General features: G+C 43.4%; 3 protein-coding genes across 8 annotated transcripts; 2 read left to right on the forward strand and 1 right to left on the reverse strand.

Annotated features, from left to right (window-relative positions):
- Positions 1 to 550: 550 nt before the first annotated feature.
- Positions 551 to 4335, reverse strand: LOC117581854 (protein mitoshell). Its single transcript, XM_034269311.1, has 6 exons — positions 4229 to 4335; positions 3467 to 3817; positions 3154 to 3412; positions 1504 to 3088; positions 1300 to 1446; positions 551 to 950 (listed from the first exon to the last, which is right to left on the reverse strand). Exons 2-6 carry the CDS (start codon positions 3771 to 3773, stop codon positions 801 to 803), a joined length of 2448 nt encoding a protein of 815 aa, XP_034125202.1. The 5' UTR covers positions 3774 to 3817; positions 4229 to 4335; the 3' UTR covers positions 551 to 800.
- Positions 4336 to 4642: 307 nt separating this feature from the next.
- LOC117581867 (barrier-to-autointegration factor) lies at positions 4643 to 15341 on the forward strand. Of its 2 annotated transcripts, XM_034269331.1 has the most exons (3): positions 4643 to 4857; positions 4975 to 5129; positions 15322 to 15341. In XM_034269331.1, the coding sequence occupies exons 1-2, from the start codon at positions 4732 to 4734 to the stop codon at positions 5119 to 5121; spliced, it is 273 nt and encodes a 90-aa protein (XP_034125222.1). In that variant the 5' UTR covers positions 4643 to 4731; the 3' UTR covers positions 5122 to 5129; positions 15322 to 15341. The 2 variants fall into 2 exon arrangements, with proteins under 2 accessions (XP_034125222.1, XP_034125221.1); XM_034269330.1 differs by lacking the exon at positions 15322 to 15341 and having other exon boundaries at positions 4645 to 4857; positions 4975 to 5356.
- Positions 6103 to 15094, forward strand: LOC117581856 (striatin-3). 5 transcript variants are annotated; one of them, XM_034269314.1, is made up of 6 exons: positions 6103 to 6225; positions 7553 to 8258; positions 11435 to 11894; positions 11952 to 12173; positions 12488 to 12544; positions 12737 to 15094. In XM_034269314.1, exons 2-6 carry the CDS (start codon positions 7869 to 7871, stop codon positions 13846 to 13848), a joined length of 2241 nt encoding a protein of 746 aa, XP_034125205.1. In that variant the 5' UTR covers positions 6103 to 6225; positions 7553 to 7868; the 3' UTR covers positions 13849 to 15094. The 5 variants fall into 5 exon arrangements, with proteins under 5 accessions (XP_034125205.1, XP_034125207.1, XP_034125208.1 ...); XM_034269316.1 differs by having other exon boundaries at positions 11979 to 12173; XM_034269315.1 differs by having other exon boundaries at positions 6108 to 6225; positions 7681 to 8258.
- Positions 15342 to 15822: the final 481 nt, after the last annotated feature.

Raw genomic sequence — 15822 nt, forward strand, 5'->3', positions numbered from 1 at the left:
ATATTATTTTCTTTAACAGGATCTGCAGCAGCCTACCACCATCGAACTGGTTTTCTGCCATATAATTGCTCCTTTGAACAGATTAAAGTCGTTTAAAATTAGTTCCATGTAATTTTATTTTTTATTTTTAAATTTAAACAAAAGCTAACATAACATTTGTATTTCTTGTTGAATTTTTAAAGTTCTCTGGAATATTCTAGGCGAAACCAACCAAAAGTCGCTGCCCTAACAGGCTTGTCCGATGTTAAAATTATACGCTAGATTCTACTCTCAAAATAATACTGACGGTGTATTTGTTTTTTTTTTAATTATTTCGCAACATACCATTTAAAATGTTGGTATGAGTTTTTATGATTTTTTATAAAATATAATTGGTTATTTAAATGTTAAATGAATATTTTTGAAAGAACTTTTGTCTGTGTGTAAATTGTTTGTATTGGTTGGTTTTTTGTATCTCCAACTTTTGTGTAAAGTTTTTGTTGTTTTTTTAAATGCAAACTTTAACTTTCAATAACCCAAAACAAGAAGTGACAAATTTACATTAAATATTTAAGTATTCTGTGGATAAACGTTTGCTAATTATGAATTAATGCATCAACTCAAGGAACTATTAATTTCAATTAACTTAAAGCACTGCTCCTGCTTTTCTAAGAAACCAAAAAAAAAACTGCACATAAAAGTGTAAAAGGCACACAAATGGATCCAATCCGACAGCCAATAAAAACTAAAACTAAAACTATAAATTCGAATAAACATTCGAACGTTGCAACTTCCACATCCCCGGCTGTTCTCTGAGCGATTTACAAGAGGTCGTAGTTGAAAATCTTCTCGCCGGGCTTGCCATTGATGTGATCATGCTCATGGGGCTTATGCGGTGGCTTGGACAACATTTCGCCCAGTGAAAACTCGTACAAGTCGATGTAGTCGCTGAGCTTTTTGTTGAAATAAACCTGTTTAAAAATAAGCAAAACAATTAGCAGGCAGTTGGGCGGAGAGTTGAAGGATTATTTGGAGCAGATGAAAGATTAAAATTCTGTAGGCTCGATGATTAGTGTGTTATATAAGAATTAGTGACCGGAATGAGACCAGTGATTAGTACATTAGTCCACATATACATATGTATAAGGCCGAAAACACACACATACAGATACCTTGGTGTGCAGCATGATAAATCACTTTCCTTGTGATGGTACAGAGCAGCCAGTATAAAATTAGCAGCACAAAAAAACACTCAAATGGAAAATATAATAATTGTGTCGTTACATTATTCCTTGGGGTAAAGCAATTGATTAGTAATACCTTCAGATAGCAACGTGCCACAAACACAATGCGTCGCAGATCGTGCACAGCCTGATGGGCATGATGATACGTTCCACCCTCGCACTTGAGTATAATCGATCGCAGATCAATAAAATAAGCATGACAGCGTTGATGAAAGTCCGGATACTGCAACAGGGAATTGTTATTTAAGACATTCATTTGAAAGCCCTACATTTTACTCACATAGTTCATTGTAAATTGTTTTTGAAAGAAATGCGCCACGTTCTGCAGCTCGAGGATTCGTTCCTTGAGCTCGACTAGTTGACGTGCCACCTCGACATTGATGGCACCATAGGGATTCATGAATTTCGTTATATTCTCGACACTACCTGATGTGGAGCCCAGCATGTCGGCATATGGCTCCAGATATTCCAGCAGCTGTTGGTGTGCTTTGGTGTCCATTTCGTTCTTTTCCAGGCTTAAATCTTTTGCCTCTGTCGTGTCGTTGCCGGTTGGAAACATGTTGCTGGGTGGAGACATGTTGCTGTGTGGATACATGTTGCCGTGTGGTAATATGTTGCCGCGTGGGGACATGTTGTTTGGTGGAGTGGGATAAAATCCCTGCATGGCATTGCCCTTCCAAGGTGTCTCCTCATCGGTCTTCACCATGGTGTCCATCAACTCACAAGTCTCTAGCTCTGGTGTCCGCTCTGGCGGCTTCGTGGGATTGGGACCATAGCAAGGCACATACGGATCGAACTCCAGCATGGGCTGGGACTTGCCATTCCCGCGCAGATCTGGCATGAACTTGCCGGGATCATCAGCGTTTTCATTCACAAACGGCGGCAGCTGTGACGGTTCCTGCGAAGCATCATAGCCAATCAAATAAGAATCATATTTGGCAATGGGCTTTGGCTTGCAGGCAGCTTCGGGTCCCTGCTGCTGTGGCTCCTTCTGCAGCGGCTGATAGGTGCCCGTCCTCAAGTAAGTGCCACTGGCATCCACATGTCGCTGCGTGTCCTCCGAGTTCTCGATCATGGTGTACAAATTCATGAGATCCTGACAGCAATGCGGCTTGTTCTTCGCTCCGCCTGCCTGCAGTTGCTCGCCTGCTCCCGCCAGCTGTTCGGACGGGCTACTCAAGTCGCAGCCACGATGGTCACACGGACTCGGTCTGTCGCGATTGCCAGCACTCGGGCTAAGATGATTGCGAGGGCTATGAGCTGTGCCAGCGTCGGGTGGGCTGCGATTTCCATTATTATTATCACCGCCGCCGTTGCCGCTGCCGCTGCCTCCACCATTGCCCGAATAAGTCGTGTGTGGACGCGCACACGCATCGAGTCTGACAATGGACTGAATGATCATATCAATCATGGGTATGCAGGCCAGTTGCCAGGTATTAAACACCTGCATAAATCCCGCTGGCAATTGATCAATTATTTTCCTAATGCCCTCCGCCTGATTGTACACATAACTCTTCAGTATGGTCCAAGCGTTGAGGATGCGTGTAAACAGGAAAATGAAATCCTTGACAGCCCAGGCAATGCCCTGCGAATTGATGTTGGCCTGGACACCATCCAGGCGGCACAGATCCTGCTTGAGGCGAGCGCACAGTGTGTCGATATTCTTGAAGCACGGACGATTGCAGTGAGCTTGGGCCACACGCTCGGATATGTCGCTGCCGTCCAAGGCCAGCTGAATGATGACTTTCAAATGCTCTTCGGGCAATTTCATCTCCGAGTTGCGACGCCCGCCTTGGCCCTCAGACAGTCCATGTATAAAATTCACAGCCCAACGCTCCATCGATATGAAGTTTGAGGCTTCAGAACTAAACACAAAAAAAAACAAAACAAATTAATTTACAGGAAAGGGAAAGACTTCCACTTGTCGTACTTGTCGGGATTCAGGGGCAACTTGGCTCCAGCGAGCTCCTCCAAGTCCATGTTGGACTGTGTGGCTGCATCTGCGCACTGGATGGGCATCGTTTGCGTTCCACTTTCCGTGTAATAAATCGGCGGTGGCGACTCGCTGGAATCGGATGAATGGGATTCCCCATAGCTGGTTGTCACACCCCTGTGCGCCGTCGGATAGAGAAAGGCAGCACGCGGCTCTGGCTGATAAACAAAACGGCCACTTGAAGAACCCCACCCGGCTTAGTGGAAAATATTGCTATAATTTGAGCTGGCAAAATGTACAGCAGACATACCCGCATTAACCCGAATACCCGAATAATAACTGACTGGCGTGGCCGGCCTAAAGGCGGCATACTGAGTCGAGAGCGCTTCATAGGATATGGCTGGTGGTATTGGGCGTGGCGGATACGGCGTAAACGGCGGAGGCAAGTACCCTGCTGGCTGCATGTTGTGGGCGTAGAACTCTCGCTGCGAGTATTGCTCCTGAACAAACACGTCGGTGACATGGCGATGGCGATCCACGTAGGTCTGATGGTACATGGACTGCTGGTGCAGCGACTGTGCGCTCATTGTTGGGTAGCGCACATAGAAGGTGCTCATATTTCTTAGCGTTCGATGCAATTATTAAAAAGATCTGAAAAAATCTAAGAAATGGACAGGAAAAGCTAAGAAAGAGGAGACAGCTGGCGTGACATCAGCAGAAAGTTGGTACAATTTTCAAAATGGTTTCACAATTTCAAGTTTTTTAAAAAAATGGCGGATTGCAAAAAAAAAGTTTATAATCACTTTTACCGGCCTGTAGTTTGTTTTTTCTGTGTGAAAATCTATTTAAAACCACGAAAATATGTGCGTAAGCTGAAATACAACACCAGAATGCAGAAAAAAAATTATAAATTGACATACCACACACATAAAAATGACTTTGATTCGTAAACAAAACAAAAATCACACAAAATTGATGCATTTGTAAATTTCACTTATATTTCCATTGTTCGTGTAAAATTAAAGCTTTAACTCACACTGGGAATGCGTTATAGTATGCCTGAAATAAGTACCTTAAAAAAAGCAGCAGCAACCGTTCACTCGAGAGGTAAAAGCCAAAATGAAATTTTAGTGAAATGGCCCGTGCCGGAAGTCCGTTCGAAAGCTATTCGATTGGTTATTTTGTAGAGCTGAGCTTCAATGCCAATCGATAATAATGATCGATGTTTTTAAAACTGAAAAGCTGGTATAGTATTTTGGGTATTTTCGGTTGTTTCCATTAAGGTGGAAACTTGAAAACTTCTTCACGTGAAACTTCTTCACTTGAAACATTTTGATTTCGAACATAAAACCCCGAATATCCACTTATCGCACAAAAACAATGGGTTCTTTTCGTTTCCTCAGTATACTTACGGCATATTTTTGTATTTTTAGCATTTTCTGTAGGGTTGTGCGGTATATTTTAGCAATCGACCCGCAGTCACACTGTACAGAAACGCCGCGAACATTTTTGCTTGTAATTTGCGTGGCATTGTTGTAAATTGTAATTTTCCATTGTAATTGTAATTGAATTGTAATGTCGGGCACAACACAGAAATACAGGAACTTTGTGGCCGAGCCCATGGGCAACAAGTCTGTCACAGAGTTGGCCGGTATTGGAGAAACGCTGGGCGGACGCTTGACCGAAGCTGGATTCGACAAGGTGCGTATGGTGCATGTGTGTTTGTGTTGTTTGCATTTGTGTGCGTGCAAATTTGATGACGCCATGTGCGCAGATAAACAAATGTTTCCGTTTTGCTGATTAACCATTTGAATGCAGGCATACACAGTGCTCGGCCAATACTTGGTTTTGAAGAAAGATGAGGAGCTGTTCAAGGACTGGATGAAGGATGTGTGCCACGCCAGCTCTAAGCAGGCCTCCGACTGCTACAATTGTCTCAACGATTGGTGCGAGGAGTTCTTGTAAGGGACACTTGACAGTCCCTTACACCCGAACACACATACACATATGCTCCGATCCGATCAAAAGGGACTCCAAAAAGAAAAATGCTTGTCCAAACAGTAAAAATCGAAATGCAGCATCTAATATAGCGCAATAAGTAAATAGTATGAATCAGTTCTTTTCATGTTCATATCGATGTTAGAATATAGGTTAAATATTTCTAAAGCAATAACGCATAATAAATGTACAGTCGAAAGGATGTGGTAATGGTACCAGGCTTGGGCCATTAAAACGGGTACAGTACGTACAGGCAAGGACTACATTTTCTGTGTAGAATTTACTAGCACTTGGCTCATATGAGAAATCATCGGTTTGGGACAGTTGTTCGGGATCAATCCCATTGTTTTGCCGGAGGCCCCGTTCTGCCCTTGTGAATCCCCTTCGTCGATGTACTTGGCCATCATGGTTGTTCCTTGGATACAATTCGAGTGATGAATCAATTATCCTGTCCACAAGATTAGCTAGATTACAGAGTAAAACACAGGCATACTATATGGTTAGTGCCTGAACGCTCCAAGAGTAACTACACATTTGCCACTTATTAACTACATGTTTATGTAATTAGCAACAGAGACACCTGACGGCGAAATGTGCTCGGTTGTTGACAAGTTTTCTACAAAGAGGGTGACGCATAACGCGTCTTGTCTTTAAAAATACTGTAACTGAGAATATGGTCAAAAATACTAATTATTTAAAAATACATGATGTGTGACATAGGCAAGGTTGTTCGGAAATATACTTTCCCGATGATGAACTTACTTTTAAATTTACTAGCAAATAATGTTCTCAGCCCGCACACAATTAATTCGTCAATCGGGTACAATCAAAGTTATAGTGCTGAGAGTCGTAACTAGCAATTATTTTAAATAAAATATCGAAATCAAGGAAAATAACTTAAGATTCGGTATATTTACAATATCTTGTTGGTATATTACCGTATATCGTTGAGGGTCAGACGATAAATCCGGTCACACTGCAGACAAGAATTACGCGTGAAAACAGAAAACACCAATGAAAATCAAGCGAAAAATTTCAATTTTTCAGCCAAACGGTGCATTAAAGTGCAAAGTAAGCAAAGCGTATCCTTTCGACAAGCTCCAAAGTGTCTGAAACGCAATAGCCGTAATTTAACAAAGTGAAAATACTTCGGCTTTGGCCTGCGTATGCGTGCGTTCGTGCGTGTGTGTGTTTTTCTTTGTATATAGACTCGTAGAGGGAGATGGCCATATAAAAATGCGAACGGGGCTGCAGGTGCGCGAGTGCAAGCGAGAGAAATATTGTTACACCGAAACTCTGTTATTTCAGAGTTCCAGGCCAAACATTCTTATGTGCGGTCCGAACGGCTGAATCGACTTTTTGTGTGTGCGCCGCTGCTGCTGCACAACATTTCGTTTCGTGATTTAATTATATTAGTGCACAATTGTAAATGGGCGCAAACGTGAAGAAAAGCATGAGATGAGCTGCAAGCCAGAACGTAAAGCACAACGCGGCGTACATACGTACCGCCAGAGCTCCCCATAATCAGAAATGTCTGTCGTCTGCTTTGCGTCTCTTCTCTACGTCTCGAGTCGTTCGATTTGATTTTACGGGGCAACAAAAAGGTAGCAACAACGTTTCCTAGGAAAAATCTGTTAATAGTAAACAAAATTGTGAAGTAAACGTCGAAAATCGGTCGTACGGTGCGTCGTGTCGAAAGTGTGTGTGCCATTAAAGGCCGGAGATAATAAGCCATTGCAAATGAAATAATTGAACGAGCTTCGGAATCCCACAACAGTGCTTAATATTAAACCAGAAAATCACACTCTATTTGCCCGTTCGTTTCCGTTAGTGTGCGTGTGTGCATCTTGTAATCTCTTTGCCATTCAAATTTCTAACCGAATGGGTGATTTACTGGTGTGTGTACATGAGTGTGAGTGTGTTAGTGCCAGTGCTGTTATCCAAAAATTTGCCTTAAATTAAATCTAAATGACTCTTCCTCCAGAAAAAATGTAAAATATTGCAAAACATCAGATGATTTTAGATTTTATCCATTTTCGGAAACCAAAGTATGGACACCACTGGAGTACGGGTCGCGTGTGACGTTGTTGTATCGTAAAACAGTGAGAGAGAGAGGGAGAGCGAGAGAGACGAGTGAATTCATAGTGAATGGTTAGTCGAGTGAGGCAAGGGCGAGGGCGGTTTCGGTGTGAGAGAGTGTAATACATAGGGAGAATATAATCGAGTGTGAGTGCGAGAGAGCAAGAGCGAATGGGAGCCACAATAGTGTCCTTATGTGAGCGGCCGTTGCCGTTGCTGTTGCCCCCACCCTCACTCCTGCACTCTCCAGCTCCTTTTTACTTTTGCGGAAAATTCAATGACCTCATTTGTCTCATATAAGGACTTTGCTTTTCTCCAGGACCAACACCAGTAAAAAGGCTAAGCAACATCAGAGCAGCAGCAGCAGCAGCAGCTAAATACAAAAAAAATATATACAAAATTGTAGCTACAAAAATAATTTCAACAATTTCAATTTCAATAAAAAAGCAATAAAACGTCAACGAAGAAATTGAGAGCAAACCCCACCAGTGGTGAGAGAGAGAGAGAGAGAGAGAGAGAGCGGAAAACGGCGCGAACAGCTGGCAAGCGAAGAAGAAGAAAACGACGAGCAGCAGCCAGAGAGAACCAGGAGGAATCAACCAGGAAGCGACTCCAACACAGTGTTAGGTCAACAAATGGGAACCAATTCGGGAGCCACCGCTGGCATCAACAATAAGCCGGTTGGCGGTGCGGGTGCCGGCGTTCTCGGCGGCGTTGGTGCAAATTCATCAATTGGCGGCGTCCTCTCCAACAGCTTGGGTGGCGGTGGCGGAGGTCTGAGCATCAGTGGCCTCAACTCTGGTGGACAGAACGCGAATGTTGGCGGCTTGGTCACCGGCATGGGCAGTGGCAACAACATGAACGACGATGGCGGCAACGGCATGTCAGGCGGCGGTGGACCAAATAATCAGCAGGCCACCACGCCCCAATACACAATACCAGGCATCTTGCATTTCATACAGCACGAGTGGTCGCGCTTCGAGCTGGAGCGCTCACAGTGGGATGTGGACAGGGCCGAACTGCAGGTGAGTGAGTCATTCTCAAACGAAGCAGAGCAGGAGGAGTCGTCCTTTTGGGCATAACGTTACATTGCCTCACCTTCCATTTCAATGATTTTCTCGAATCGAGGCGCTAATGCATGAACATACCATGGAGAAAGGGGAGGATGGGGAGCATCCGCATGCAAGCGAATCGAGCTGGGCAATTGCCGTAATCGAGTTTATGCTCTGTTTCCTTTAGAACATCATCTGCCCAAGGGACAGGCAGGCAGGGCAGGGCAGCCCGTCAGGGCCTTATCGATTCCCGAAAAACCTTTAACCGCCAATTTGCAAGTCGCGACGCGACACGAAACGACGGACACATGGTGCAAGCAAAACCCTAGACACAAAGAGAATTCGCACAGACAGTGGCAGGTTCTGGCTGTGAAGAAGAGAACAAATTTCACATACACCGACACAACGGGAATCCTGAGAGCTAAGTGGATATAATAGACAGGAGGGATCAGGCAGATGAAATCTGTGTCTTCGCAGATTTCCATCCATTTCTCTTGCAGGATTTATTCCTGTACTTTCTTGACAAGCTTAGCACCTCCTTAGAGAGAGTGAGAGAGATGAACAATCACTGTCAATGTCCCCGCCGCCCACACGCCTTTTCGCTTTCACCTGTCAACCAGCTAGACGCGTGTGTGTTATCGATATCGATCACACGCGCTGCAACCTGCCCTGCGGATGCGATGCTGTATTTTCCGTCACGCTCTGAATGCAACGTGATTCAAATCTCTCCCCGCTCTCCTCTCCCACTCTCTCACTGGGATTTGCATCTTCTCTGGGATCTGAAACAAGTTACAACAAGGCATATTTGTCGCTAAAAATGTACATATGAACCTGTTCGCCTTGTTTGGTGTTTTTTGTTTGTTTTGCCCAAAACGAAGGAAAAGAAGTTCGAGTGGGCAACTAGACAGCCACAACAACCACACTGACCGCCGCTGGTTAAGCGACATTCACATTCACATTCACCCACCTTTCAAATAGGGGGACGCCATTTTAGTTGGTTTCGTTGTAGTTTCTGTTATTTTTTTTTTGCATTTGTCGTCGCGTTCTTTTGCATCTATTTCTGTCCATGCTGCGGCCGGCAAAAAATCTTTGCATCACATTTGTGTGTCAGTGTCTAGTGCAATGATGGGGCTAGCGTCCTTGTACATATGTATGTATATCTGCACATACGCCCAATACATGTGCTTCCGACTGCGGCTGTCAGTCAATTAACTTATATTATAACTGCTCCCCGGATTCAATAAACACTTCTGACAAGCAAACACAAAACACTCATAAAAGAAATGGCGTCGCCAGCAGCTGTTAATATATTTTCAATTATTTTACAATTTTCCTTGTTTGTGTTTGTGTGTGTGTGCGATGTGGCTATGTCATTTATAGATTAGAGAGCAAAGAAACGGAACATCACTTGAATTTATCATAATACTCATTTTATTCATTTGATTTGTGGAAACTAAGAAAATAGGATGCTATGATTTTTAGGGATTAGCGGAAGAAGTTGGCCAAATAGGAAATGCTTATGGGAGAGCCCACTGTTAAGAGCCACCCACACGCATTATCCAATTAAATAACCTAGCAAAAATATTTTCACCAGAAGCGTCTCAAAAGTTTATTAACGTAACAATTAAGACTAGAGCCTTCTAGGTAAATACGTAACCAAATGCGCTTTTGTCATGGAATTCCATAATTTCTAATTGTAAATAGCAAACAAAAGCCAGTTGCATGTTAGCGAACGATTTGTGAGGTGGCGTTGTCGTGCCCGCCTGCCCTGTCCCTTTTGTGGCACTAAGTTGCCTGCCACCTTATTCTACTGCATAAAATAGTCTTCATTTCATCTGCTGGTTGATTTTAATTAGCAAAACTCAAAGAGATCCAAACGAAATGCCATTGAGCGTTAATTTAAATGCATAACATGTTTCCATTAAAAGCGGAACCAAGCAACAAGAAAGAAAAATAGGCTGGTGCATCGGTATCCGATTAGTTTAATACACTTCCTAGGGGACTTGCATATATTATGTACATTCCATTGATATTAATTATAAATATTAATTATTAGCCAAAATTGATTAGCTCGCGCGATAATCAAGAATCTATGTATATACATATTTTTTATCTGGCAATGTATTTATTCTCTGCACCCAAATAATCGAAGAACGCCTCTGAAATGGAAGGGTATATAAAGCATACCACAACAGAATAGTCTTCTCTTCCCTCATCGACGCACACACACTTTTGCTGTTACCATTAGCAGTTAGAAACGAGACCGTTACTGTTGTTAGTTCTGGCAGTGCTCCTCCTTTTCCCTAACTCATTGCACAGCGTTCTCCCTTATTGCCTCTTCTTACTTTTGGGTGTGTGTGGGTGTGTGTTTTTAGGGGGCGTCGCTGTGACTAACAGAAAGCGCAGCGAAAGCAAAAGTTTCTCTCCTTTACGCACAGCAGGGAGTGGGGTAGCAACTATGTCAGGTGCAGTACTGCCCCCGCTGCTCGCCCTCAGTCTGCAGTATCAAAAATGAACAGCGAATTGCGCAGTCATAACTGCACATTGTTGCTGAATGAACACAAGATGGGAGGGATAGCTACGGAATGATGGATAGAGAGGTAGAGAGGGATAGAGAATTGCAGTTTTTACGCATTTCGCTTAATTGAGCCCCCGACAGGCAGTGGCTTACTCGCTCTTGCTCTTCGGATACCCCTCTCCTATATCTCTCTTACCCACTTACCCACAACATCAATTAATTATGCCAGTTCTCTATTGTTGTTGTTTATATACATTTTTTAACAATTAATTGAATTTAATTGTTTTTCGTTGGCTTGACGCAACGGAGCGTCAATTATGCGCCACAACCAACAATAACAACAGCGAAACGCAAACGCAAACGGAAAGAAACGCAATTGGATTGCAACGAGAAACGACGCAATCGTAGAGAAACTGCAGAAATAATAAAAGAGGGACAGGCAGAAACCATATGGGAAAGCCAAAGGAGCTCTAAATTAATTACATTTTCTTTAAAACATTTATATTTGTATGATTATATCTAAAATGTATTGGCCATTTTTATTGCCCCCCCCCCCCTTTTTTTTTGTGTGTGTCAATTTTCGATGACTAACCGTTTAGCTAATAAAATCTCTCTATAACATTCGTTTTAGGCACGAATTGCAATGCTTTTGGGAGAGCGCAAATGTTTGGAAAGTCTCAAATCGGATCTGACGAGGCGCATCAAGATGCTGGAGTATGCCCTGCGCCAGGAGCGGGCCAAATTCTATCGATTAAAGTACGGCACCGATCCGCCGCAACTGAACGAGTTTAAGCCGACAAATGAGGATTCTGGGCTGACCGGCGACGTGGCCACCGATTCCGAAGTACCCTACAGCTCTGTGTCGAACACCACGTGGCGGCAGGGTCGGCAAATGTTGCGCCAATATTTGGCAGAGATTGGCTACACAGACAACATCATCGATGTGCGCTCGAACAGAGTACGCTCGATCCTGGGGCTGAACAACAATGCGGAGCATGATGGCAGTAGCGGCGGTCTTGGCACCGGCGGCGAGAATCTTAGTCCGAACATCAATGGCAACGAGAGCAACAAGCGGGCCTCGGACACGGAAGGTAGGCGAATTGTGCATTTACCCCCTGTTGAAGATTTGAATAATTTGCTCACATTAGGCCGTCATACTCCCGCTAAAAAACAAGTTCAACAAGCGTCAGATGGCATCATCATTGACACCGAGGCGGCGGTAATGGCGAACTTTGAGTTCCTTGGCCCCACAGAGATGTCCGACGATGATGAGATATCCGATGATCTGGAAATGGTGGCCACCGACAGCGATGACACGGACGTAAAGCTGGCCAAGCGGGCCAAATCTGGCAAGGATATGCTGACTGAAGGTACGATTTTGATCCACCACGAAGCAAATAGACTGCTAGAAGCCACCCAGTTCCGACGCCCTAACTCCGCTGCATGGGTCACCGTCTCGTATCCTCGTATAACATAGTTGTCTAGTGCTTGCCCCCCACAAAAACAAAACCCCTAGAGATTCCAAAACTCCTCCCACTGTGTGTTACCTTCCTCGTTGTTAGTAGCAATCAATCAAAATCAATCAAGTCTTCTAGCTTAGTCTGGCTGCATTATTGTCATATTTGTATTTGTTTTCTGCTTCTGTTTCCTTTGGCTGACGCTCCATTCTTCTACGCTCACGTAGATCTTGAGACCGAGGTGGGAGAGCAGCTCTTGAACGATATGAATCTTATAAACGAAGGTGCTTTTCAACAGAACAAACAGCCGACATTCTTCTTGCGCTTCTTGCCAAGTGTAAACCATCGAAAAGTTAACCAAATAAGAACAGAAATCGATTGATTGCCAAATTGGTATACTTTTCGATGGTTGCCACAACAACACCGAGACTCGTGTATTAATGTTCCCCATATTAATATGCATAATTTATTCACAGAAGTTGACGGCTCATTGGGACTGGGTGAGTTGGCCCAACTGACGGTGAATAATGAATCGGATGGAGCGTACGATTCGAATGCCAAGGATGGCACTGGCGGCAGTGCCGGCGGTGCTGGTTACCGCAAGACCTGGAATGCCAAGTATACGCTACGCTCCCATTTTGATGGTGTTCGTTCGCTCATTTTCCATCCGGAGGAGCCAGTGCTGATCACCGCCTCCGAGGATCACACGCTCAAGCTGTGGAACCTACAGAAGACGGTGCAAGCCAAAAAGTCAGCTAGTCTCGATGTGGAGCCATTGTATACGTTCCGCGCCCATACGGGTCCTGTCCTTTGCCTGGGCATGTCAACCAGCGGCGAGACATGCTATTCGGGCGGCCTCGATGGCAACATCGAGTGCTGGCAGCTGCCATCGCCCAATATCGATCCCTACGACTGCTACGATCCGAATGTGCATTCGGGCACCCTCGAGGGTCACACGGACGCCGTCTGGGGGCTAACGACAATGCAGAATAATATTGTATCGTGCTCGGCCGATGGCACAGTCAAGTTGTGGTCACCCTTCAACAAGGATCCAATGCTTCGTACCTACACGGCTGCCGAGTCGGAGGGTGTACCCTCGTCCGTGGACTTTGTACGAAATGAGGTGGATCACATTGTGGTGGCTTACAACAGTGCGCATTGCATCATCTACGACACGGAGACGGGCAAGCAGGTGATCAAGCTGGAGGCGGCACAGGAGATGTCGGGCAATACGGGGAAATTCATTAACAAGGTGGTCTCCCATCCCACACTGCCCATCACAATTACGGCGCACGAGGATCGTCACATTCGCTTCTGGGACAACACATCCGGCACTCTGGTGCATTCAATGGTGGCGCATCTGGAGCCGGTCACATCGCTGGCCGTGGATGCACATGGTCTGTACTTGTTGTCCGGCTCGCATGATTGCTCGATACGGCTGTGGAATCTGGACAATAAGACGTGCGTGCAGGAGATAACGGCGCATCGCAAAAAGTTTGATGAGAGTATATTCGATGTGGCATTCCATGCCACCAAGCCGTATATAGCCAGTGCCGGGGCCGATGGACTGGCCAAGGTGTTTGTCTAAGAGACCCCACCCCAGAGCCCGTGCACGTGCCCGCCCCCATAGAATGCAGAATCCAGAATCCACAGCCAGAAAGCAGCTCCACAAGCAAAGCGATTACGAGTTCGAGTTAAATAATTATACATACACATTATATATATATATATACCTTATACATTTAAATCTAATTATATCACACGAAAAGAACAACAAATTATGCATTATATACATTAACTAACAAAAACGAAAAATTGCTATTAATAACAACAACACAAAATAACGGAAAAAACAAAATTCAATAAATTAAATGGCATTTCAGAAAGTAGAAAAAGAGCAAAGCAAAAGTCAAGTAAGACCATGAAATTGTGTGTAATCTAGGAAAGTAATACTAATTCTAAAGCAATGCAAACAAATTGGCATAGATATAATCCTCCTCCCCCCCCATAGACACTAAATATTGTGTATTTGTTAATAACACACACAGACAACAAATGATGCATTATAGATAATAGTTGTATGTAAATGCCAAAAAGGAACTTGATCTTGTTTGAGGTAAAAACTCTTCAATATTGATTTCCTTTTTTAGGGTTTTAGTTTTAGTTGTATAATTGGTGGGCACTTGCACAGCGATTGTTTGAGAGCTGTGAATTGAGAGAGAGAAGCCTGCCCACTTAAACTTTCTGTACATTTACTTATTTGATAGTGGATTGATTGAGATGGCTGAGCATTTCTTACATATATAGAGGCACGCACGCTCGCTGTGCAAGTGCCGCCGCCCTGTAACACTCACACCTGTAGAGTGGACAAAACAAAACGCAAAAACATGTAGACGATCAAATTTTTTTAGTATTAAAATAATCATATTGCATTATGAACCACCCCTCCCCCAAACCATATAACACCCGTAATACCTTAGCGAAAGAGCGAAAGAAATTTGTAAATGAACATTAATTAGAGGGACAACCGAGAGATGTGGGATAAGTCTAGGCGGATATTTATTTCAAAAGCCACGCAAAAAAAAAGCAAAAAACAATACAAAACTTTATTAATTACTAAGTGCGAAGAAAAACAAAAAAAACAAAAACTGCTTATATATATTCTATATGATTTCCGTTTGTCATTAAACGATGGTATGCAATGTGCTTGATTGAATATGGGGAAAAATATGATGATGATATATAAATGATAATTGCAGGCAAGCTATAAACTGTGTACGCTAAGCTATTTATTTAATTTATGCCTAGTATTAAAGTAAAACAAACAAAAGAAACATCGTGTCGCCTGTTCTAAATTAGAAATCGCTTTTCGATGGAACCGATGCGTACCGTACTCGTAATTTTAATCAAGAGCCACTCTACGTTTGAATGCAGAGAAGATGAATATGATAATGATATGATATGATGTGTGACATGTACGTGAAAGCCGAGCAACTCAATATTAGTTTTAGTATTACAATTTATTATCATGCGAAGCCTTTCACATCACTCCATCACACAACACACACACACACAGGCCCATAAAATACAAGTTGATATTCGAAAACGCGTTGGTTACCAAGCAAAATCCTCTACTACTTTAGTTGATGTATTCTAATTTTACACCTTAGTTGCTACAAAAAAAAACCCCGCCTTCGTCCCCACAACAAATACACCCTCGTATCAGCAAACCACTTGGACAAGTTATCCAGAGAACGATCCAAAGGTATGAGGATACGAATCGATTATTGATGATGACTATGACACCCACACCCACACACAGTTATATACATTTACATATACATAAATCTATTGATTTCTAATTTTAATTGTAAATTTTTGATTTTTTATTACCATGTATTTTTATTTTAAAATAAAGTTTTACAAAATGAAAGCCGTGTGGTGCCGACTTGTGCACTTGCCTTTTGATATTCACGATCCATGCCAAAAGATCATTCATAGGAACGTTGTAGAACCAGCTGGCTCTCGTTTGCAATGTCCAACATTTCAGAAACAAAACCCC

The sequence above is a fragment of the Drosophila guanche genome, unplaced genomic scaffold (genome assembly GCF_900245975.1).
Source record: "Drosophila guanche unplaced genomic scaffold, DGUA_6, whole genome shotgun sequence".
Lineage (NCBI taxonomy): Eukaryota > Metazoa > Arthropoda > Insecta > Diptera > Drosophilidae > Drosophila > Drosophila guanche.

Coding starts and splice junctions, on each gene's coding strand:
- LOC117581854 (XM_034269311.1), bottom strand. CDS start 3,773: ATGAGCACCTTCTATGTGCGCTACCCAACAATGAGCGCACAGTCGCTG. Junction 1,447..1,503: donor AACAATTTACAATGAACTAT/GTGAGTAAAATG, acceptor TCCCTGTTGCAG/TATCCGGACTTTCATCAACG. Junction 951..1,299: donor TGGCACGTTGCTATCTGAAG/GTATTACTAATC, acceptor ATTTTTAAACAG/GTTTATTTCAACAAAAAGCT.
- LOC117581867 (XM_034269331.1), top strand. CDS start 4,732: ATGTCGGGCACAACACAGAAATACAGGAACTTTGTGGCCGAGCCCATG. Junction 4,858..4,974: donor CCGAAGCTGGATTCGACAAG/GTGCGTATGGTG, acceptor ATTTGAATGCAG/GCATACACAGTGCTCGGCCA.
- LOC117581856 (XM_034269314.1), top strand. CDS start 7,869: ATGGGAACCAATTCGGGAGCCACCGCTGGCATCAACAATAAGCCGGTT. Junction 8,259..11,434: donor TGGACAGGGCCGAACTGCAG/GTGAGTGAGTCA, acceptor CATTCGTTTTAG/GCACGAATTGCAATGCTTTT. Junction 12,174..12,487: donor CAAGGATATGCTGACTGAAG/GTACGATTTTGA, acceptor ACGCTCACGTAG/ATCTTGAGACCGAGGTGGGA.